The 23,821-nt window shown below is 39.1% G+C and overlaps 1 protein-coding gene and 1 non-coding gene across 2 annotated transcripts in view; both read left to right on the forward strand.

Annotated features, from left to right (window-relative positions):
• The window catches only part of SKOR2 (SKI family transcriptional corepressor 2), a 42,628-nt gene that overhangs the window by 10,045 nt on the left and 8,762 nt on the right, over positions 1-23,821 (forward strand). Inside the window, exons 5-7 of the mRNA XM_069468017.1 lie at positions 9,805-9,870; positions 10,249-10,347; positions 19,653-19,720. Coding sequence (XP_069324118.1) covers positions 9,805-9,870; positions 10,249-10,347; positions 19,653-19,720 — 233 coding nt within the window. The remainder of the gene's footprint in view (positions 1-9,804; positions 9,871-10,248; positions 10,348-19,652; positions 19,721-23,821) is intronic.
• Positions 6,742-6,848, forward strand: LOC138383593 (U6 spliceosomal RNA). The gene has a single exon (XR_011233648.1). It is a non-coding gene; the product is annotated as a U6 spliceosomal RNA (small nuclear RNA).

The raw sequence follows: 23,821 nt of genomic DNA on the forward strand, positions 1-23,821 counted from the left end.
ATGATGTTTTAAACACCAAAAAGTGTTTAAGGGGTTTGGGTTGTTGTGGGACTTAGCTCGGTGCCCCTTCAGTTGTCCTTGCTTGTAGAAAAGATTAGATTATGGTCTTCATGTTGAAATGTGCATTTGAGAAAATCCCTGAGTACAGGCCCTATTGGCCCAGGTTTTTGATATTCATTTATTTACTTGTGGTCAGATTCCAAGAATGCATTTATTTGGCAAAGTGTCAAAAAGTCAGAGGAGCCCAAGCGATTATGAACATTTGTGATTAGCTGTTTTGGAGTGGTAGCAGCCAAAGGCTTTATCCAGTACTCCCTGCTTGTTAGTGGAGATATTTTTCCCCATGTAGCAACTGTTAACTTCTACATCTGCATAATAGCATTCATATTCATTTGTTTATTTACTCTTCGCTCCACAAATATCTTCAAATGCCTATTGCATGCTAAGTACTTTGCTGGACTCTGGGGATTCAGAGATAGAATTCAATACCAGTCCCTGCCCTCAGATTGCTTCCAATCAAGAGGCAGGGGCAGATTGGCTGGAATGCAGTATGAATACTTTAATTTGGCTGTAATGCAGTATAAGTACTTTAATGGCGGTCTACACAAAATCCCATCCAATAAGGTTTATATAACCACACATCCTTTTTAGCCAATGTTTAATTTATCTTGGAATCTTGGGTCACAAGAACTTTAGGGAAAATATGAGTATTAATTTATATGCATATGTAGCTATAACATAGAAGAATGCAATGTCCTTTCAAACTGACTGATAAATCAGTATGCAATTTATGATTTTTATATGAATTTTTTATTTCAGTCACAATCATAAATGTTTATCAGGAAATTTCCATGACCTTTCTCTAAACAAGTAAAGATATAGACATACCTTTCGATAGTAGATACTTGCTTTAATTGATCCCTAATACAAAGTCAGTTTAGCAACAATACTTAGTTCCAGTTGATGTTATAGTTCATCATTTTAATTAAGTTTAGCCTTCCTTCAACCTTTCAGCCTTATTGGTAACTGTTACTTTTCGCAATTTCAAAGAAATTACATTTTTAAATGATTTTTTTAAAACCTCCCTGTTAGTGGTCATTAACCTTACACACAGCAGATATAATTATAATTCCGTATAATTAGAGAGACCAAACATGAGGTTTTTAAGCAGCCAAAATTCCCCAAAAAGTCAGTACAATTTTTTTCTATAGATCTGTTTAAAATTAGACCCATGCTTAAAACCAAGTCAGATAGATTAAGGGGATGGTAGTTTGGTCAAAATATTACCTACTCAAAAATATAAATGACAGTATTTCACTTGCAATCCCAGAGTAAGGTTTTGCATATCCATTTTGAATAACTTTTGTGAAGTTAAGTGATTTGAAATTGAATGCAGTGGGGTAAGCTGGTAAAACAGCTCAAAGCTATTCCAGGTCAAGGAAATCAGGTGAAGTGGAGTCGTCCCCACTTTTCAATCCCTTTCACTTTAGAAATGCCAGCACCCGTGTACTCGGAATGCAGCTGCATCTTGTATGTATAGAAGTTTTAAAATCAATTTGATTTTCACTGGTATGATTCTCTAGTGTACTTAATATGCTATGGACAGATTTCTGAGAATAGTAAGAAGCAATTACACTTCTCATGAATATATAGCGGATGAAGCACTCTGATTTATTATTCTATTCTATTTTAGAGCATGCTTATGATTTTTTTTTAAAAAAAGCAAGAGAAGAAAAAACATTCTTAAAAGCATAGACTAGTAGAGTTTTAATTCTCAGATCTACTAGTGACTTTGGGTAAGCCCTTTAACTACTTTGTGCTTTGGTTTATCTAGCTGTAAAATTTGATAAAACCTCCCACCTCTGATTTGCTACCAACATTATGTACAATATATTCTGTGGTCTTTCAATATATGTATTTGAAATTAAATAATCTCCCTATTTCAAATATCAGTTTCTTTTATGAAACTTCCATGAAAAAATTTTCCTTTTTACTAATGATTTTTAAAAATTTATATGGAATTCACAGAGATATAGAAGGACAGTGAAAAGCTTTCCAGAATAAAAATACTAAGTAACATTAACTCACAACACTGTTGCAGCCCAACCAAGTTCGTTGCCTCCTGCTCAAAAGGAAGGCAATACACTGAGACAGCAGGTGTTACAGTGGAGAAAGAGTTTAATATCTCAGGTGCCATGCAAGGAGACAGGAGGAAATTCTCAAATCCATCTCCCCAAGAATTTGGGAGAAAGGGTTTTTAAAGGTAATTTGGCAGGCAAAGGGCTCGGCAGTTGGGTCTGCTGACTGGCTGGGTTCAGGGTAGAATCACAGGGGTAGAGAAATTGTCTTCTTCTGTTGAGTCAGTTCCCAGGTGGGGGTCACAAGACCATTTGAGTCAGTTTCTTGGGCCACTGGTTTGGATGGCTCAGCCAGTCCACCAGAATGTAGGGCCTGGAAGGTATCTCAAAAACTAGTCTTAGGTTTCACAAGGGTGATGTTATCCATAGGAGCAATGAAGAAAGCTAAAAATCTTTATGACTATCAGCTATTTGATTCCTGAGTAGTAAGCAATTAGAGGAAAGCAAACGAGGAAACAATGGCTGGTTATACATATTTTTTAACTATGCCTATACCTTTGCAGAGTTCAGACCCCTACTACGGTTCCCACCTTGTGGCTCTTTATTAATTTTATAAAAGGCAGTTTTGACACCAGTTCTAAAATGCAAGAGAATTCTAAATGGACTTAAGATTCGCTAATCCAAGATATTTAATTTACTGCTTTGAGAAGCAGTATGTATGCAACTTGCAATAAATTTTGATCATGAATTATACAGTTTGATGTAACTCTTAGTTTACTGCAATCCCACTGGTATTATTTAATCTTGCACTTGCTACTTTTTTTTCCTTTTTTTGCTAATGGAGTTAATATTTAGTTAGTTCATTCTGTAGCATATGCTCTCCAGTGGTATTGATTTCTTTTTCTCTTCTGTTCTGTGACCTCTCTGAAGTACCAAATGTCACAAGGGAAGTAGTTTAATGTAGAATTCAACACCAAGAAATTAGCAGAAGTCTGTGTCCCACTGATAGGGGAGAAAATTATTTAACCTTGCTTTCTATGTGATTGATTTTTGCCTCAATGCAAAATGTTTTTAAAAACCTCACTAAGCCTCATATTGTGCTAAATTTTGGTTATCACGAAGTGTACTAGTTATACTAACTGTAGATTAATTCTAACCCCATCCAAATTGTACGTCTAAAACAGTGTTATAGAAAGAGCAATAAAAATTCCAGAAAATCTCAATTAAAGCCAGATTATAAGGCTAAGATCGATTATTAAAGTCCAGAGTTTATTTGGGAATTAAACATGTGTACATGGAGTTTCTGTTCAACAGAGGCCAGGCCCTGTGCTGAGGTTGTTGGGAGGCAAGAGGGAAGAACCTTAGCCCAGCCAGAAAAGTCATGACATTGGGAACAGCATGCAGAGACCCTTTGCAGCTTTGCGTGCAGGACATGCCTTCCCTTCCAAGGTGTGCTCCCCTGCACCAGAACAGACGCTAGCACATGAGTCTCCATGAACTGAAGAAAATCTGGACTCTTGACTGAAATTATCACTCTTCACCCAAATGTTAGAGTGCATGTGTATCTCATGTGTAGACACAGCCCCAAAACAAAACAATTTTATTTACTAAATTTACCTTTGAGTATGCAATTAAATAACACACTTTTTTGTATAAAAGGAAACATTTTCTCGAAATGTTTTTCAAGTGTTGTCAACAACAGTACTGGGAGAACACAGAGGCTCTTTCAGTGATAAGCAACTTGCTAGCCCTTAGGGCTGTGGGCTGGGACAGTGCTTCTGAGCTGGTTGCAGGCTCAAGGGAGAATTTAAAAGGGAGACAGCCAAGACAAGGAGTAGGAAACCAAATGGGGATGAAAGGAGCGGGGAGGAGAAAGAATGTATATCCATAGAAGGGAGAGGTGAATGCCAAATTTTTTACTCTTTATTCAAATGGCAAGAGTTTCATGTTGTACCCTATATACATAGTATACCCCATATACATGCAGAGTCCACTATTTGAATGATCTTATTTATTGAATTCAGAGTTTATCTTGAGAGCAGTGATGAATGTTTAGTGAACTTCTCCTCCTGTCCCATGTCCACCAACAGGACAGGTCTTCTGACACACTTATTTGACTTTTATAGTTAAATGAGCTGTAAAACTGTAAGGTATTTTGGCTGTTGGAGGTCATAGCAGACATATATGTTAATTAATATGTTTAGGTCTTGGTTAAAATTCAATGCTATGGTTTTGTTTGTCCCTAAAAGAAATTTTCAAAATGTCAGATGGGAACAAAACTTATTTTCTGTTGGAACATCCACAAATTTCCCAGTAAACTGAAATTATAGTTAGCCTAATTTAGTCAGAATATACAAATGGATCAAAACGTGCTTTTTTATTCATAGGAATGAGCTAGTGCTTTAAAATTCCTCATGGCCAGGTGTGATGGCTGATGCCCATAATCCAACATTTTGGGAGCCAAGGCAAGAAGATTGCTTAAGACCAGGAGCTTGAGACCAGCCTGAGCAACATAGCTAAATAAAAAAGTTAGCCAGGTGTGGTAGCACATGCCTGTAGTCCCAGCTACTTGGGAGGCTGAGGCAGGAGGATTGCTTGAGCATAGGAGTTTGAGGTTGCTGTGAGCTGTGATGATGCCACTGCACTCTATCCTAGGCAGTAGAGCAAGACTTTGTCTCCAAAAAACCCAAAAAACTCTTCATGACAATTGAGAATTTATAATAGTATTAGTGGGTATTTCTTTCATAGGCCATAATGAATTAAATTAAGTGCAATGAGTATTTGTGGAATGTGTATTGTACCCCTTTCTAAGGTAGAGATGATGGAGGTTACCCATAGGGCAGGATCTCCCTGCCCTCAGAAAGCATATTTTCTAGCTGGGGAAGACCAGACTAACATATAGGTAAACACTAGAATACTGGCTACAAAAGGGCAGCGTAAAGATGATAAGCACTTAGCACTTCAGCCCAGGAAGGGATGGATCAGTAGGATTTGTAGAAGTTGAGAAAGGCTTAGGGAAGAGAAGTGTCTTAGTCTGGTCATGCTGCTATAACAAAAATACCATGGACTGAGTGGCTTAAATATTTGTTTCTCATGGTTCTGGAAGCTGTGAAGTCCAAGATCAAGGCACTGGCAGATTCAGTGTCTGGTGCTGTGTTCTTATTTGGTGAAAAAGGGGCAAGAGGCCTCTCTAGGGTCTCTTTTATAAGGACACTAATCCCATTCACGAGGGCACCTACCAAAGGCCCGACCTCCTAACACCATCACCTTGGGGTTAGGATTTCAACATATGAATTTTGGAGGGGAGGCAGACATTCAGTCTGTAACAAGTAGGGACTTGGTGGCATTCTGATTTTGGATGGACAGGGAAGAGAAGGGAGGGTTCCTTAGGCCAGAGAAACATTATGAGGCAGAACCAGGCAGCAGACGTGAGAAATAAAGTCTAGAATAAAAAAGGTTTGTCTGGCCGGGCGCGGTGGCTCACGCCTGTAATCCTAGCACTCTGGGAGGCCGAGGTGGGCGGATCGTTTGAGCTCAGGAGTTCGAGACCAGCCTGAGCAAGAGCGAGACCCCATCTCTACTAAAAATAGAAAGAAATTATATAGACAGCTAAAAATATATATAGAAAAAATTAGCCGGGCATGGTGGTGCATGCCTGTAGTCCCAGCTACTCGGGAGGCTGAGACAGGAGGATCCCTTGAGCTCAGGAGTTTGAGGTTGCTGTGAGCTAGGCTGACGCCACGGCACTCACTCTAGCCTGGGCAACAGAGTGAGACTCTGTCTCAAAAAAAAAAAAAAAAAAAAAGAAAAGAAAAAAAAAAGGTTTGTGTTTGGCAATAAAGAAATACAGGTTGGCTCAGTGGGTGGGACAAGGATATGGGAGAGACCGGAGGCATTGGAGGAGTAATTTAAAGTGGATTCTTTGATGGAGATCATGGGGGGAACCATTGCAGGTCCTTGAGTCGAGATGTGCCACGATATTCAAGAGAAAGTAATTACTCTTGTGCCTTGAAAGGTGGTGCTTTGAATCTATTGGTTGTTTTTCATTTTTCCTTGTATATTCCCATCTCCTCCTCATTCGCTATGTACTGTTCATGTCTGCTACAGCAAGGCACAGTCTCACGCCCCCCTCTCCTGGACTTCCAGTCTCTGATGACTGTCTGAGGGCAGAACCAAGGGTGGGGTGGAACATTCACCTGGAACACGGGACCACCTGATGTTGGGGGACCCTGGAGGGAGCTGGAAAGCAGGACTCTTGTGGTCCCAGGTTCTCTGGCCTCCGGCTGCACTCAGAAGCCGTGTAGATTCACTGACATGGCACTGTGTGGCCTCTGCCCTTCGGGGCAAGGAGGATTCTCAGAAACCACGCAGCACACAATGAACTGGTCCTGCAAACGTGCACTTCCGGAGTGCTGGTGCAGGCACTGCCCCCCGCCGCCAGGAGCAACTTTTAGTCACATCCATGCACGGGATGCATTTTTGCCCTAATTACTCATTACCCTCCAACTTCAAACCACCTCACTGTTTTCTTCTACAGTCTGACTTAGACATGTTTGAGCCTCCAAGAACGATGCTCCATCCTTGTATAATTTTCTCTCATGTAACTCTACACAATTAATATCTCTATGCTTTTTGTAATACTTTTTTTAAAAAGGGGAATATAGTGCTCATTTTGGCAGCACATATACCAAAATTGGAACAATACAGATAAGATTAGCATGGCCTCTGCACAAGGATGACACGCAAATTCGTGAAGTGTTCCCTATTTCGCTAAAAAGGGAGGAGGAAATATAGAGGAAAGGAAAGTAAGCATTTTAATTTTTTAATGTCTCTGAAACCCATTCATTAATTTTGAAAAAGTAAAATGCATCTAACCTGATGAAATCTTTATAAAAATTGGAAGCTCCCTGTCAACTAAATCACATTTATTTAATCTAGTATTAGACAGCCTTTTTTTTTTTTTAACCAGATGGAAAACATTAGCAGTAATAGTGAACAAACATATCCAGGCTCCCAGAGGTCATTTTTAACCACCATTAACAATCTGGTTTTCACAGATTAGTAATATACAAAAGGCAACAGTCCAGTAAAAGACACACAAAAGGCAGCTGAAGCTTCTGTGCTCCTTATCTACCTAACATTTAGCCATTTTTAAAAACCCTTTGTAAGTGAGACCTTTGAATCTTCTAAGCTTAAAATTGGCAAATGGTACCCAGAAGTTGCAGTAAAATAACTGATTGAAATAGACACTGATGTAAAATGTTAATAAAACCTCCACAAAGCTGATGAAGAGAAAAGCTTATTATTAATGTCAGATTTGCCTGTGGTTAATATCATTTGCATTTACTAGCTACTTGTTTAATGGTTTCATACTCATGTAAAGCTATTTGTTTACTGGTTTCATTCCCATACCCATGTAGTAGCTTTATGTGGTATGGAAGTAGAAGTAGAAAAGCAATGCATTTTTTACACATATTTTAATTTTTAAATTTAATTATCTAATTGAAACATGATATAAGATGAACAGGGCACAAAGTATACTAATAAGTCAAAAAGAATATGGTCTATAATGTGATAAGAACATGGTTTCTAGAATTGCCTCTTCAGGAATAAAGATCTCATTTAAATGATGTTTTGAGTGGTTGAGAAAGTTGTAGCATGATACTATCTCATTATGCCCTGTGGCGAATACAGAGATATGTGCATGTTTGTTTCTTCCCTTGTTCGGATTCAACATTGTAGGAGAGCATGAAATTTCTACACATTCAACTGGTTAACTGAGACTAGAGTAAACACAGGCAAAGCTGCATATACCATGCATTTATCTTCACTTCAAAACACCATTATTCTTGGTTTATATATTAATGATTTGTTATCAACCTTCATGTTTCTCTTCTTTTAGATAATAGTATTATTTAGGAATAATTATACATTGGGGTCTGTATTTAAAATGTTTCACAGTTATTTCCTCATTATTTTCTTATAATATGGAGAAGAAAGCCAAGATGTTGAGGTTGAAGAGTATATCTGAGCCTATAAAGAGAGATCACATCCAAAATGAAAGTGGAAATGAGGTTATGTGAATATGATCTAGATATTAGAGAAAATGCCTGCTCTTAAGGAACTTAGGGATGCTAAGGATATTATCAGACTCCTTCCCCTAACCATGCATGTGTCCTGGAATATTTGCATATGTGTATGTTTACATATATGTATTTAGACACACATGCACACACATACCCCTGACAGTCATCAGGTGAAAAGCAGAATCACCATTTATAATGTCACGTTGAGGATTTTCTTGTCTGTCGGTGATACTATTAGTTGTTGCTTTGGGGAAAGATTCTGTTTCCCTCTTTGCAGAAATTTTTACCTTGACAATGAAATCTCCCAGTATTCCTACAAGTGCCCAGGGCCATCACATTCTATTTCTTGCTAAGGGAAATAAAGTAGCAAGGAGATAATTGAAATGATGAATTCTGGCCCATGCTGTAATTTAGAATTACAACCTCCTGGGGTCCCTTTCAGAGACAACTAAAGACAACTTCTTGAGCGCTTTCTACGTGTCCGGCACTGTGCTAGGCACTCACTGGCCATACAGCCCCTGTCTCCAAGTGGCACTCGGCCTACTTTGTGAGGAAGGGGATAAGCAAACAGCACCATGTCTGAGACCTTGTAAGGTGCGCTGGGGCCACAGAAGAGGGATCACTCCTGGGGATGGGGAAGGGGAATCCATAAAACCTCAGGCGTCCCTTTGTCCTTGCTACCATACCTCTTTAGACAGAAACAGAAAGCTTAACTGCATCATGTGAATATTGTGGATAGCAGATTGAAACTTGAAAAAAAATTCTGATTAGCTAAATGATTAGATTTGTTTGGTTTATTTTGCTTTTCTGGCTTATGTAGACTCAATTTATGACTGTAGATAGATACATTTTCTTAGTTTGCCATCATTCTAATTAGCACATAAGTTAAATAGGTGAGAATAACAATTTCACCTTTATTCACAATGTAATTGTTGCTTGTCGGAGATGAGTAGTTAAGAGACTATCAGCAAGCAAGTAAATATTTACAAATTCACATAGGCTAATTTATTTCACATCTCTGTTTTAGGTTGATTTTTTTCATTTTGAACAAACTATGGATTGTTAAGAAACCCCTCGAGGCTTATAAATTCTCTAGGAAGGACAACTCAAAGCTCACCACCACCCCCCCCCACCGCCGCCCCGCGCCACACACTTCTTTTTCACTGCCACAAATCTTGGTGGCCCAAGAAGGCTGGGAGCTTCCTGCTTCTGCAGTCTTGGAGGCCTGTCCTTCCGGTTGCAGCCAGCCTTCCTCACTTCAAGGAGCTGTGGGACTCTGATCAGATTTTTACCAGAAATCTAGACTATCCAGCTTCCTCTTTTGCCCATGCTAGTGATTACTTCGTTGTAAAGGATGGATAGTAATGAGGGACCCACAGCGAGGGATAACTTTTCAGGAATCTGCTTTCCCAGAGCTACCATCAAAGGCCAGGCAGGCTCTGTCCTCATTTTCCGCACCTCTCCTGCGTGGTTTAGGGGAATTGTGCACGAGCAAATGAAGAGAACATTTGGTTCTCAGGACTTCCAAGTTCAGGTTACATTAAATAAGCTCCTTTGCAGATATTAAAAGAAAATGACAAGAAAGCATGCAGAAAATAACCTACACAAAACTAATAATATTTTTTTCTCCTTTTTTTAAGGTGAACACACACAAGAAACCAATTCACCTCATTCACTCAAAAAGGATGTAGAAAATATGGGGAAAGGTAAAGAAAAGTTGTAATTCTGTAGAACTTCTCTTAGCTTTAAAAAACTGGAGATAATAGGAGGACATTTTTGTTCTACACCATATTTTAAGCTTGACAAGCAACATATGAATAATATATGGACCATTGGGTGGATATAATTGAGATTAATGCATACATATCAATCAATACATGACACTGTAATATAATACTTTAAAATAATATATTACATTGATTTATATTCATGGATTTCTGCACAAAATCTATCCTATGTCTATGCAACACTTTTTAAACTGGTAAAATATTTTGTCTTATAATAATAAATTGCCATATATAACAGTTCTCTGGAGAGTTATTTGTAAAGATTAGTAAAATGACTCTTCTTTTTTTCTTTATTAGAAGAACTTCAGAAGGTTTTATTTGAACAAATAGATTTACGGAGACGACTAGAACAAGAATTTCAAGTGTTAAAAGGAAACACATCTTTCCCAGTATTCAGTAAGAAATGTTTTTTATTTTATTGCATTTGTGATAATTGAAGACTTTTCTATTATTGGGCTTAAGAATGTGATTCTAAGTATCAAATGATTGTGCAAAGCAACAGTCTTTCTAGTCTGTCTAAATATTGATAAATTTAATTTTCTCTTATTTATGCTTTGAATCAACTCACAGATAAAACATCTTATAAGAACCTTTTGGTATATATTTATTGATATACATTTGTATGTGTGTGTGTGTGTGTGTGTGTGTGTTGTGTGTATCTTAAAATATGTCTGTAAATATGTAACTAAATATGTAAATATATTTCGATATAATTTAGATTATAAATTTTAAATTAAAAGAACTACTCAGGTATTTATATTCTCTAATGTAGGGAAAACAAAAAAAGGTAACTTTTTTTCTCCGATCCTTCTGAATAACTCCTTGGTGCTTGAGATATGTATAAATATGAAAATTTAAACTTTAACAATTCAATGTACACAAATCTAATTTATTAAATCAAATTGGCATAATTTTAATAGTTTTAGATTTTCCATCCATATTTAATGTTAAAATTCCACTCTAAATTTGGGAGCAGAAGATATTATTGCCTAAAAACTATTGGTTCTACACTCAAAGGCTTGGAATTTCCAAAGATTTTATGGCAGGTGTCCAGATTTCTAAAATTTACCTGCCCTGGTCTGGGTCATATTTGGACAAATATATCACCAAAGTGTTTTTCAAGCTTTTTGGAGTTTCATTTAGTTATCCCCTCTCCAGAGAAAAGAAGGGAGAAAGCAAATAATATGCAAACTTATTTTTCTAATTACATACATTTAAAATTAATTTTCTTCTGGGACACTTTTTTAAGGATGTCAGCCTGCCCCCTGTTATTAATTCAGGTATCATGAAACTCAAGTTGGCAATTCCTGTGCTAAGGTCATACCAGCATCTGGAAGATTTTTCAGTAATTGTGATAATTTCAATAATATCAGCCCGAAGGTCTGCACTTCCCAGAGCTTCCCAAATGTAATCATCAGCACAACTGAACGATATACTTGGGGAGTGCTATTGAATAGTACCAGTGTCCTGGTAACATGCATGCCAAACAGAGTTTCACCAGAAAGCTTAGTGGAGGTCAAAATGAAGAGGTAACTGCATGATGGAGAGCTCTGGCCATAGGAACAGTAGGGTCTGCCAAGTCTGCGATCTCTCCATACCTACAAGGCGGGTTTGGAGCTCATGGAGCTTCAGTTATTGTGAATTCAGAGAGTGCCTGCTGGGCCTTAGGATAGGATTGAAAGAAGGAAAATGGCCAATACTTTTTTTTTTTTTTTTTTTTTTTTTGAGACAGAGTCTGCTCTGGCACTGTTGCCCCAGCTAGAATGGGGTGGCATCATCACAGCTCACAGCAACCTCAAACTCCTAGGCTAAAGTGATTTTCCTGCCTCAGCCTCCCGAGTAGCTGGGACGACAGGCGCGTGCCACTATACCTGGCTAATTTTTTCTATTTTTAGCAGAGATGGGGTCTCGCTCTTGCTCAGGCTGGTCTCAAACTCCTGGTCTCAGCAGTCCTCCTGCCTCGGCTTCCCAGAGTGCAAGGATTATAGGCATGAGCCATTGTGCCAGGCCAGCCAATAGCTTTTGATAGTGTATTTGGGAGCATCATGATATGCCTAGCTTCGAAAAAAGGAGAAACATATTAAAAATATCTTTCAAACCATTGGAAAGAAGTGCTTCAAAAGGACCCAGGATTCTCTAACTTCTAAAACTGTATCTTAAGAAAAACTACACAGCTCCTTGCAGTAAGGAGCAGACACTGAATCATTTGTTTCCCCATAAGCTGCTGTTTATCTAATTGTTGAGTTTGCAAATCCCTGCTTTTAGATCCAGCAGAGTGGGTCCAAGTCCCATTGAATCCCTAATGTGCCCTCCTAACTCCCTATGAAGCCAGTGTAACCATAATTGATCCCATTAATAAAATCTAATTAATAATCATCTTAAGGAATTAAGTAATTCCACAGTAATTTATATTTTCCTTATTAACTCTCTCTCATACAACATGCACAACACGTTTCTGTTAAACAGAAATGTTAGAATGTTACAGTGCAACTGGCCAGTTTCAATTCAGACCTATCATTCATCATTTTGATCAAAATTAATATGCATCCTCTATGATTGCCACATATATGAAACACTTCAATTAAACAACAACAAAAAAATTTCCTCTTTTTTATCTGTAACGTACTCCGCTGACCAAGGAAGTGGTATGTGTGTGCCCAAGTTTGAATAATGCGTGGTTTAGACACACCACAAAGAGGCAGTCAATTTCACACGAATGAAAATAGCAAATGCACATTATGTGCTTGTTAACTAAATGTGAGGGGCTGTGAGGCTAGCAGACAGATTTAGAGTCACTCAGATGAAAAGAGGAAAACTAAATTCTGTAAAGCTATCGGAAGGAAGCATAGATGAATTCTCATGAGAGTTTTGCAAAGCTTTTTACTGGGAGTTGCAAAGGCACTCACAGTCACAACACTTAAAATCCAGTTCACTTAGAGCACTGGGGATCCTGGCTAGAAGCTGTATGATGTGACTTTTATGAATCCAGGCTCAAAAATCTACCAGACCCGAGTTCACTCTTGGGCTCTGCTATCTTGCTGGTTGTATGATCTTGGAAACTGTAAAATGGGGCAGATGATTCCTGTCTCATAGGAGAATGAGGGGACTAAGTGAGAGGGTCCATGTGACATGCTGCACATCTACTGGGCACAGAATAAGTGCTCAGTAAATGTCAGCTGCAATTGTGATGGAGATTATGAAGCAAAAGGAAGAAAAAGAGGATTGGTATGGAACTCTAAAAAAGCATTTCTAAAACTAGGTCCAAATATTGGGCTTTTGGTTGTGGTTCTGAGGGTTAACGGGGACCACTGGAATGAATCCTGGGCATGGAGAAGCTCAGGTTACAAGATAAGAGGGAGGAGGAGAAGGAAGAAGAAGAAGAAAGAAGGAAGAAGAGGTGGAGGAACAGGGAAGGGAAAGAGGAGGGGGAGACAGGGGAGGAAGAAGGAGGATGGAGGAGGAGGAAGAAACAAGTCTCCATGCCTGGAGAGCAGAGTTTGGGAGGAAGAGGAGGGGAAACAAGTAAGTCTGTACACTTGCTGGACAGGCTTCCAGAGCAGCTCCCTGTGAATACTTCTGCATGGCCGTGATGGGGAGCTCCAGGGAGGAGGCAAGGCAGGCATTGGCCATTAGAGAGCAGGCAGAGAAGCCTGGGGGATGACGAAGAGGTCTCCAGGTTTGGACTCTGACTCCCCTGCTCACTAGCTGAGTAATCTTAGGCACCGTCCCAAACCTCTTTTTCAACTGTCAAATAGTGAAAAAAAAAGCCGATACTACTACCTACCTCCTGGGGTTGCTGAGAGGATTAAATGAGCAAAAGGTATGAAGTACTTAGCATAATGGCCGATGCACAGTAATCACCAGTAAATGTGAGTTGTTGCTCCTCTATACTGTTTTAAATTTTGATGCTTACCTTCCTGCAGGGGCTTTACAGTAAACCAGCTAATATTAGAAACCAGAACTTGTAGAGATTTATTGAGCTGTAGTTACAGGGTGAAACAGTCAGTGAAACTTGTTTTGCTAGCAGACAGTATATGTTTAATTGACAAACCGGGCAGGACGAGAGCAGAAAGGTGGGAGGGTATGCTAAGGAAACAGGTGTTTGGGAAAATGGGTGCAGAGGAGCTCCACCATTATCAAAGGCATGTGAAATGACAGTGGGATGGCTGGTCAAACATGTTCCACAATGACAATCATGTTAGGTTGAACAGGAGCGAAGGCTTAAAGGTGAGCCCAAATGCTACCACTCCAAGCTCCCCCACTAAGGACTGGTCTGATCATTTTTGCAACTGTGAATTTTTGCAACTGTAAGTCATGTTTGCCACCACATTGTGTCCACCCTCCGTATCAAATCTGTCACTTCTTCCTCTCTTCTCCTCCCACACCCTCTACCCTCCTTTATCATAGCATTTCTCCTTGTGCTGTAGTTTTTCATTCATTTTACTTTCTTCTCATGAGCCATCTGTAGAAACTCAGAGCCTAGCCCCTTGGGACTTGCCAAAGGTGGCAGTGAATGGAGAAGGTCCTTACCAGCAGGGTTCCCTGTGTTCTCACCTCCTTTCTCCAGTCCAGCCTGTGGCCATCAGCCCCGTCTTCCTGGAACTCTACCTTTGGGACCAAGTCTTCCACTCAAGAAGCTGTAGTGATTCCCTGCTGCTTCTCAGGTTGTATCTAAGTGAACTCCTGATTGACTCTCTAAACCCTCCACAATTGGCCCATCCTGCCTCTCCGCCCTTATATCCACTTCTCCCCCTGCTCAGCTCCAGTTAGTTACCTGGCTGACTGCTCTGTCTCTTTGCCTTCCACCTCTGCAACTGTGTTCCTCCAGTCTGGAATGCCTCCCCCTGCTGGTCCTCCTCCTCATCCAGGACACAGCTCGGGTTTCACCACCTCCAAGAAGCCTTCCCCTTCTTGCAGTAGGCACCCTTTCCTGAAGTCCTACTGTGTTTATTTCTGGGGTGTTCTGTGTTGGCTCTTCCTCTGATTGCTTCACTTGTGCTACTCTCCTCTACCTTGCTGCATTATAAATAGGCTCAGGAAAGAACCACTCAGAATGTTCTTCCGTTGCTGCCTACAGCTCCTGGCACATTGTGGGCACATAACATACTCTCAGTACATGGGGGATAGAAATGTTGGTGTCATAGCTGAAGAGATTAAAACTGACAATGAAGGATGAGATTGGATCACTGAAGACGGCTGTATAAAGGAGATTAGCCCGGGTTCATCAGTTGAGCCCTTTGATTTGCAGTTATGGTGACAAATTCTTGGCACTTGAGAGAACTGAGTGGCAAGGCCAGTTGTTACAGGGAAGGGCTAAGGAATGGGGCTTTATGAAAAAGTTTAGATTTCATCTAAAATGTCATCATTTTAGATTCTTATAAAGAATTACTCTTCCAAATTACTGTTTTCTTCTTATTAAAAATAAACTACATCTCATCTACCTGAATATGGTTGTCTCCAGCTTTCATCTGTGGCTGTTACTGTATTCACTTGATGTTCAGTGGCTGTATTCCTTCCTTCCTTCCTTCCTTCATCCCTTCCTTTCTTCTTTTCTTCCTTTTTCTTTTTGTAGCATCCTCTGGAAGAAGAGAGAGGAGAGAATTCCAAAAGACCATACAGATCAAAAGTCTCGATAGTTGTTTGAAAACAGTGATAACAAAATTAAGACAATGTAAACAAAATGAGCCCCAAAGCCTATCACTTGCTTAGTAGGATCTCCATGATGAACCAGATGTACCATTTGGGTTTTCTTCTTATTTATGGTCCAGGAATGTAGGCTGGATACTTTTTATTGCTATTTCGAAAACCGTTTGGATTTCCAAGCTGTCTTGTGTTTGCAGTGCACAGCCCTTGCCACTGTGCTGGCTGGCATGTTGCACTTCATTGCTTTTTTTTTTTTTTTTTTTTCCTACTTCCTTTTATACTATTGTCTTCCAAAAATAATTGGATTGCAAGTGATTCTCATTAAAGAAATTGACTTAATGATTTTTTTCATCTCCAATTAAAGTATGTCTTCATCAGCTCTTAGAATATGGTAAAAATTTTAAGTTTTTGTTTGCCAACTAGCAATCCTTATAACTCAAAAGTTATATATGTACTTGACATAGAAAATTTTAAATATACAGAAATAAAAAGCGAAGAAAACAAAAGTCACTCATAATCTTGCTACCTAGAGATAACCAATGTTAACATTTTGGAGTTCAATGCATATTAAATACTTCATTTAAAGCAAAATGAAATGTTTTAAATACACACCATTTTTATCTGCCTTTTTCTTTTAGTTAAAATGTGCCTCTTTTCATTGCTACATAGGAATCTATGAATATCCTGTTGGACATTAAGGTTTGTCCAAGTTTCACACAATGGCATTCTGTAACTGAATGTTTGCACAGAAAGGTTGTATAATTTATACTGCCATCCTCTCCCCGTATTTCTTTTGATGTGTTTATTTTCTCATTGATTTGTATGAACTTTTTATATACTAAAATGTTAATTCTTTGACATGTTGCAAATATTCTTTGGTTTGTATCAGTTACCTTTAAATGTTGGCTCTGGTGTTTTGTGTTTGAGGAGTTTCATTTGTTTGTAATGTATCCTCATACTGAACTTTTAAATTTCTATCTAATCAAATCTATCAATTCTTTTTTTTTTTTTTTTTTGGTTTTTGCCTTTGATGCCCTTCCCCACTCCAATCTTGTAAAAATATTCACTGTTTCTTCTAATACATTAATGGCTTCATTTTTTTCATTTTAACTTAGGGAATTATATTAAGCATACCATCGTAGAACAATGAGCGTGAATTAAGTGAAGACTAGTTTTCATCTTTCCACTCTGAATTGCCCTCAGCTATTTCCTCCTCCAAAATCAGAATTTTCCGGGATCCCAGGGAGGCGCTCCAGCCAGGGCAGCTTCAGGCAGCACCCTCATTTCTAGATCACCTCCGTTTGCCACCTGGTCAGAGGCGACCAATCCATATTGGATTCCTAGAGGGACAGAGGAAACTGTCGAGGCTCAAAGGAAAGTCTGTTCCCTCACAGAGGGAGCCGTGTTTGGGATGTGCACTGGTGTCTGGAAACACTGATATTCTTGGAGGCATTCAGGCCAGGGTACAGGACCGATGGTATTGGAACCAGCAATTTGTGGAGGGTGGTTTCCCTGTTGCCCTGTGCCCAGCCTGTGGGCTTTGACCCCCCGTCCAGAGCATCCTGAGGTGGGAGCTGGGTGTCAGCTCCTCACGTAGTGCCTCTCCCCTAACTGTTATCGGTGCAAATTGAACTTGCCCACCCCCCTGTCCCCAGCACAGGAAAGACAGATGGGTGCTTGGAACCCAACCAAATCAGTTTACCTTGTCATCAAATCTTAAAATGCTAGAGCAAGGAAGGACCCTAAAGACCACATCATGCCACACCCTTGTTTCTTTAAATAAAGGTCTGAGGCCGAGAGTGGGGTAGTTCCTGTCCATGGCAGAATCCAGACCTGCCGGTGGATACTTCTATGCTGTTTTCATTTCTTATTCATTATCTAGCCCCTTCTGTATGTCAAGAACTGTGGTGGGCCTTGGAAATGTAAAAAGTGTCTAAAACTTACCTTCCTGTCCTCTAAGAACTCACTGTTTAGCTGAAAGACAGATGTATAACAACTAATCATAGTATGTATTATGGATGCATTAATAGAGGTATGGACAGGGTGCTGGAGGAGGAGTACAAAAGAAGGGTGACTAATTCTAGCAAGAGGAGCAGAAGAATTGGAGAGGACTTTCTAGAGGAAGTAACATTTGAAGTGGAACATTATAGAAAAGGGAGGTGTTTGTGACAAGGGCAAGCCCACAGCAGGGACAAAGGCACAGAAGCAGGAAGTACAATGTGTATTTGAGGACTGGAGAGTGGTTCGGTGAGTGGCGGGGTGCAGGGGATTTCCTCTGTGCCCTCTACTGCAGCAAACTGAGTCACCTGCAGTTCCCCTCTTCTCCTTCCACGTCCTTGTGTGGAATGCTGTCCTCCACGTGTCTGTGCAAGCTGGTCCTCCCCCTTAACTCCTGAGTGGATGAGGTCTTTTCCCTCAATCCTTGCATTGCACCACATACTTCACTCTATTCCTTCAAATTCAGAGGTAAAAGTAGGGATTCGGTCTTTTTAAAAAATAAACTATAGGCTGGGCGCCATGGCTCATGCCTGTAATCCTAGCACTCTGGGAGGCCGAGGTGGGCGGATTGTGTGAGCTCAGGAGTTCGAGACCAGCCTGAGCAAGAGCAAGGCCTCGTCTCTACTAAAAATAGAAAGAAATTATATGGACAGCTAAAAATATAGATAGAAAAATTAGCTGGGCATGGTGGCACATGCCTGTAGTCCCAGCTACTCGGGAGGCTGAGGCAGGAGGATTGCTTGAGCCCAGGAGTTTGAGGTTGCTGTGAGTTAGGCTGACGCCATGGCACTCTAGCCCTGGCAACAGAGTGAGACTCTGTCTCAAAAAAAAAAAAAAAAAAAAAAAAAAAAAATTATATTTGCTTGAGGTTGGAGAAGGAATTCAAATAGTAGAAAGAAGTAAAAAAAATAAAAAGAACAAAGTCTTTTAATCTGTAAGCACCCAGGGTGTCACGAGTGGTGAAGGATTTATTATCTTGAAAGCGATGGGAAGCCATCGGAGATTTTTAAGCAGGGCAATGAATGGGATTTGGAGAAGAAGGGGCTAGAGGCCAGGTGGTCAGTCAGAAAACCATTCGGGGAAGAGGTGTCTACATTAGGGAGGTAACAATGGCAAAGAGAGGAGAGGATGGAGGTTGAACATATAGGATTTACACACCAGTTCACTGTAGAGGTGAAAGGAACAAGAGAGGAAAAGATAATGATCAAGTTTCTGGTTTCCCCAAGCTGCTACCCTATCAACAACAAATTCAATATGTAATCATGTTAATTTCTCCTTCAAGGCGGAAAAATCCAAAATTAACCAAGTCTACACTTTTAAAAAGATCACATGAAGAAGATGCAATAGTATGCTATTCATTTGGAAGTCTTTCTTTTTTTTCCTTAAATGCAATAAAAATGATCAATAGGTAGGCTAGCAAAAATATTTTGCATAATAATATGTCTTAAAGTTCCTCCCTTCTCAGAGTGGGGTAAGGTCTGTAGACTAAGGCTGGTCCAGGGTGACAGAGTTTGCTGGTTGGGAGAGTTGGGCCAGAGTACGTTTATCGCTGTCTTAGGAGTGAGATGAGTGGCAGCCATGACAGGCAGGCATACTTCACGGGCCCAGGTCTTCCTCACCCAGAAGGCATTACATGCACGAGGGCAGCATTTCCTACAATCGGCTCTATCTGAGGTCCACCCCTTGCTCATGCTGGACTTCTGAAAACAGTGGAAGCTCTCAACACCTGTGACTTGCACAAGTGAGCAAACAGAGAACACGATTGCACTGAAAATTGCTGCCTAATTATTATATACAAGGAATTAGAGTAGATGGGGTATGAGATACTGTGAAATGTAACACATACACCTTACTCTCTCACAATTTACTGTCTATTCTGATTAAATTATAGAGTGTTGAAAACATCTCTTCAAACAACCATATTATTTACTTAAAAAAAAAAAAAAGACTTAAGTGGCGGGGAGCTGTGTATGGGACTGTCCAAAATATTGTTACTAGATATACTAAAAGTAGGTTTTGCACTTCAAGTAATCTCTTTCTCTATTTCTCTCTCCTACCAGATAATTTTCAGGATCAGATGAAAAGGGAACTAGCCTACCGAGAAGAAATGGTACAACAGTTACAAATTGTAAGATGCATTCCTATTTAAAAATAAACACAACTTGCTTGATTTTTTTTTTTTTTTTTACACCACCCAATGTGTATGAAACTGTTCATGTTTTTGTCGTGAAATCCTTTGGTCCACTTACCTCTCAGCTGGTTTAGATGCTAATTACCAAGAGATTTACTTAGACACAGGGTAAACAGATGTGTCAGTATGTTTCCTCTAAATGTAACTACCTACCATGTGTTAATAGACAGATGTGTAAATTGTCTCTGTGGGCGAGCTGGAGGTACCTGCGTTTGCTTGCACTGTGCAAACTTCTGAACACAGTGCTGGAATGTGCTAGGAGCTCAGTGAAGGGCAAATGTCTTCCATCCTCCCCTCCTTTCACTACTGAGACCTGAGCCAGGCCCTCCACTTTCAAAAGAACTTAGTATCGACACAATTAATCAATTAAATTCACTTGAAGGATGATGAAAAGAAACAAATTATTTCCAAGTGAAGTGTATTATCCTGTACAAATCATTTCCAAAAGCGGACACTGATTACAGTCTACTTATATGGAAAAAACAGGCAGATGTCTGAAACTAAATGTAGTGGTTTGGTTTTGTTTTGGGGTTTTGTTTGTTTGTTTGTTTTCTGAATTCCTTGCCCTTTGTCCCCAAGTACATACATCTAGTACTAGGGCTTTTAAAGCAGTTTCCCAAGCTTCTTCATTTCTGTGAGTACAATGGCGACATTTATTTCTGTTCAATATTTTCAAGATATTTTTAATCACCTCGATACAGACATATGCTGATCCTTAGTGATATTCCCGGCATGATTATTGTACTTTTGGTTACTCGACTTGTTTGCACTGATCCGTGTTATTCTTCAGCCTTTAAGCGTGTATCTATGCTATATGCCTGTCTTGTCTAGAGAGTCGGGGATCTAGTTCTCTGTCAGGATTATTTAAGAAAGATGGTTATTAATGTTTCCTTTCTGCATCGGAGAAATCGTGCCAGTGTTAATGAATATTCCTGAGAGTAATTTTTAAAGCAATCTTGTATCTCATGATGTTTTCCCCCATTCTGGGGGCTGTGTTAAAAGTGCTGCTTCTGACTCTAATACTCCTGCTGTGGTTTTCCTTGATCTAAAGTGCTCATTAACAACTCTCAGTTCTGAAAACCACTGCATAAGATGCCGCTTAAACAGGATCTTCCTTCTTGTGTTGGTTTTGTTTGTGTGCTAGTTTTGTTTGCACCTAAATTCACTGGGGAGCAGAGGATTTTCTTCATCGATTGGCAACAAATCCCCCACAGAGGTTAAAAAAATGTATCTACTATTCTTAGCTTTTGATTCCTAGATAATAAAAGCTATAATTACTTGCTGTGAATATACTGTTTCCTTTGTCCAAAGGAAGAATTTAAAGAAAAGATTGGAGGCAGGGGAATATACAATTTTAAGACCTTACTTATTTTACACAGGGCATCATTTTCAGATTCTTAAAATGAACAAAATAAAAATGCCACATGCGCAACAAAAAAATTGTGATTTCAGGGTGACAGTGAGTATAGCAAAATGGACCTTAGGAAAGGAAACTAAGTATTTATTTCAGCACCTATTTAAGGCCAGTGATGTAACCTTAATGTCTTAATTTTCCTTGACATTTGGTTTCCTTAGTGAAAGAGGAAATGATATTGCATTCATTTAATAAGCAGGTAGTATTGATAGAAGAAAAAATGTCTCATATCTTTTGAGATATTTGGTACATGGAAGATACAAATTGGTATTACTAAACCTTTTTATTATACTGTATTGCAAAATGTTTTATCATCATGTATTCATCTGTCTAGACAAGTATTATTAATTCACATTCCTCTAGGTAGTAAACTATTCCTGGTAGCAAATTAAATAGTTTGGGAGAAGCTAGAGTTTTTTCCCCCAGCCCTGGAGGTACCATGTAATTCCTGAAACCCACAAAGGTACATCCAGGCTAACAACATGAAAATTGGTGAAATAGACATGATTTGTCCCTCCTGCATCTTCCCCTTCTTTTGTGCCCCCTACCGTAAGATGCCCAGGATTTTTATGCTGCCTCCGGTACCTAGCACGTGTCTTGCATCACACAACCATCAGTAAATGTTTGTTGAATGAATTACCACCCATGATACCCCCTGACCCAACTGTGATACCCTCATATAGCAGTCCTCTTAATTCTTTTCCAAATTTCCCTGGCTTGGGATAGATTTCCTCAATTTTTTTTTTTATGCTAAACAACTACAATTACTAAAGGAAAGAACACTAGTGAATTACAGGGAGCTTGTATGTTCCCTCTCTAACTGCAACTAATAGACATGAGATTTAAGGTCTATAAACGAGATTAGGATCCATCCCGTATAGTTCATTAAGTGTCACTTCCTCAACAAAAAGGAAACTGTTGCGAAGTTTAGCCTAGTGCCCTGGTAGGAGTAATATAAGAGGGGAAGTGATTAATAAACATGAAATGCACATGCAAGCCATAAAATGTGAGTAATCAGTTTAATGGCATGGCTCTTCTCAAAGTAGTACCTGTAATAGTGGAACTGTTTAAGGCCTGGTGGCTAGAGATATTTTTGTGCAGGAAGGACCTGTGTTTGCATTATACGATCTGCTTTAGAACTGAGGCAGCAGACTCAATGTTACTTGAACAGAAATTTACCTAACCCCATTCAGCTTGATGTATTTACCAAAGCACCTGAAAATTCTGTCTAAAGATTATCAAGAAGCTGCAAGGTATCACAATTATTGGCTTTCTCAATATTTCAGTTGAGTAATCTCATTCATCAGTAAATATGGTTACATGCTTTGCTTCCTGCGAACAGAACAATTTACTCAAAATTATATTTAAAGTTTATAGAGCATATATTACAGAATAGGCATTTTTTTCTTTAGATGAAATAAAAACCCACTCTATCTTGCAATCATGGAGGATTCAAATATATTAAAGCCATCATATTTTGTAATGATTCCCATAGACCCACAATGCATTTATCCTGTGTTGTTAAAAAGTATTCCTATTCAAAAGACTTATATCAAAAGTATCTTGGGTATCATTGCTATAGAAAGAAAACTTCTGAATTTCTTTGGCTCCTCCATTTTTAGATTCTCTGCTGACTATAATTTCTGCACCATTGCTTTTTTTCTCCATTTGTTAAATGCAAAGTTGTGATGACTATAGAGTCAAATTGTTGACTCTCTTTGTGCCTTTATAAATGAATGTGCATTTATCTCAATGTAAGATTTAAAACATGTGAAGAATTAGTTTATTTAACATTTATACATGGCCACAACTTACTTTTTTTAAAAATAGCTTAAAATTTGAGTTTTATAGTACTTAACACTGTTTGTATTAAAGTACCCACCCCTGCACTGGGTTTTCAAATTCTTAAAGCATTTTCATTACTAAGCCAGATTTATTATGCAAAACAAAGAAATTTGGTACAACTGTGGACCAAATACAAAAGTTTTAAAATTTGGCAAGTTCATGAAAATATAAGTGTTTAGTATAATAAAGGGCAAAGGATTTTTTTGTTCACGAATGAATTGTGATTCTAGGAGAACTTTGTTCAAAATTTCAAACAAAATTTATCATCCCTTAGGATTAAGAAGCTAAAGATATTTTGCTCAGTGAATAACCTTTTACATTTTCCCAAGGCCTGGAACATAATAATTTGCAACATGAGCAGAAACTGTTAGGATGCCCTGATAACCTTTTTTGTGTGTGTAGCTAATTTGGCAATACTTTTTTAGGCAAGTGCATTTGTGCATAAGCTACTACTATAGGTTTGTTGAAGACATGCTTTCTTTTTTTAGTCATAGTTGTTGAAGGGCTTCGTGAAGCTACAACACAGAACGCATGATAAATGGCTACACCCAAGTTCACATCCTTGGAACTTGCCAGATTGCTACCTACCAGGAGGCACAGTGATTGAGAAAATGTGCTAGTCTTGAGGTGCCCTCTGCTGTTTAGACAGAATGTTGCAGTCACGCAGCTAGAGGGAACCGGTCTAAGTTCTTCATTAAAAGCCTCAATTAAAATAATTTTCAATCAATAGATTAAGTATTAATGTTTCGTTCACTGTGGACTTGTAAAACAACAGTTTA

Source organism: Eulemur rufifrons, chromosome 5 (genome assembly GCF_041146395.1).
Source record: "Eulemur rufifrons isolate Redbay chromosome 5, OSU_ERuf_1, whole genome shotgun sequence".
Taxonomy (NCBI): Eukaryota; Metazoa; Chordata; class Mammalia; order Primates; family Lemuridae; genus Eulemur; species Eulemur rufifrons.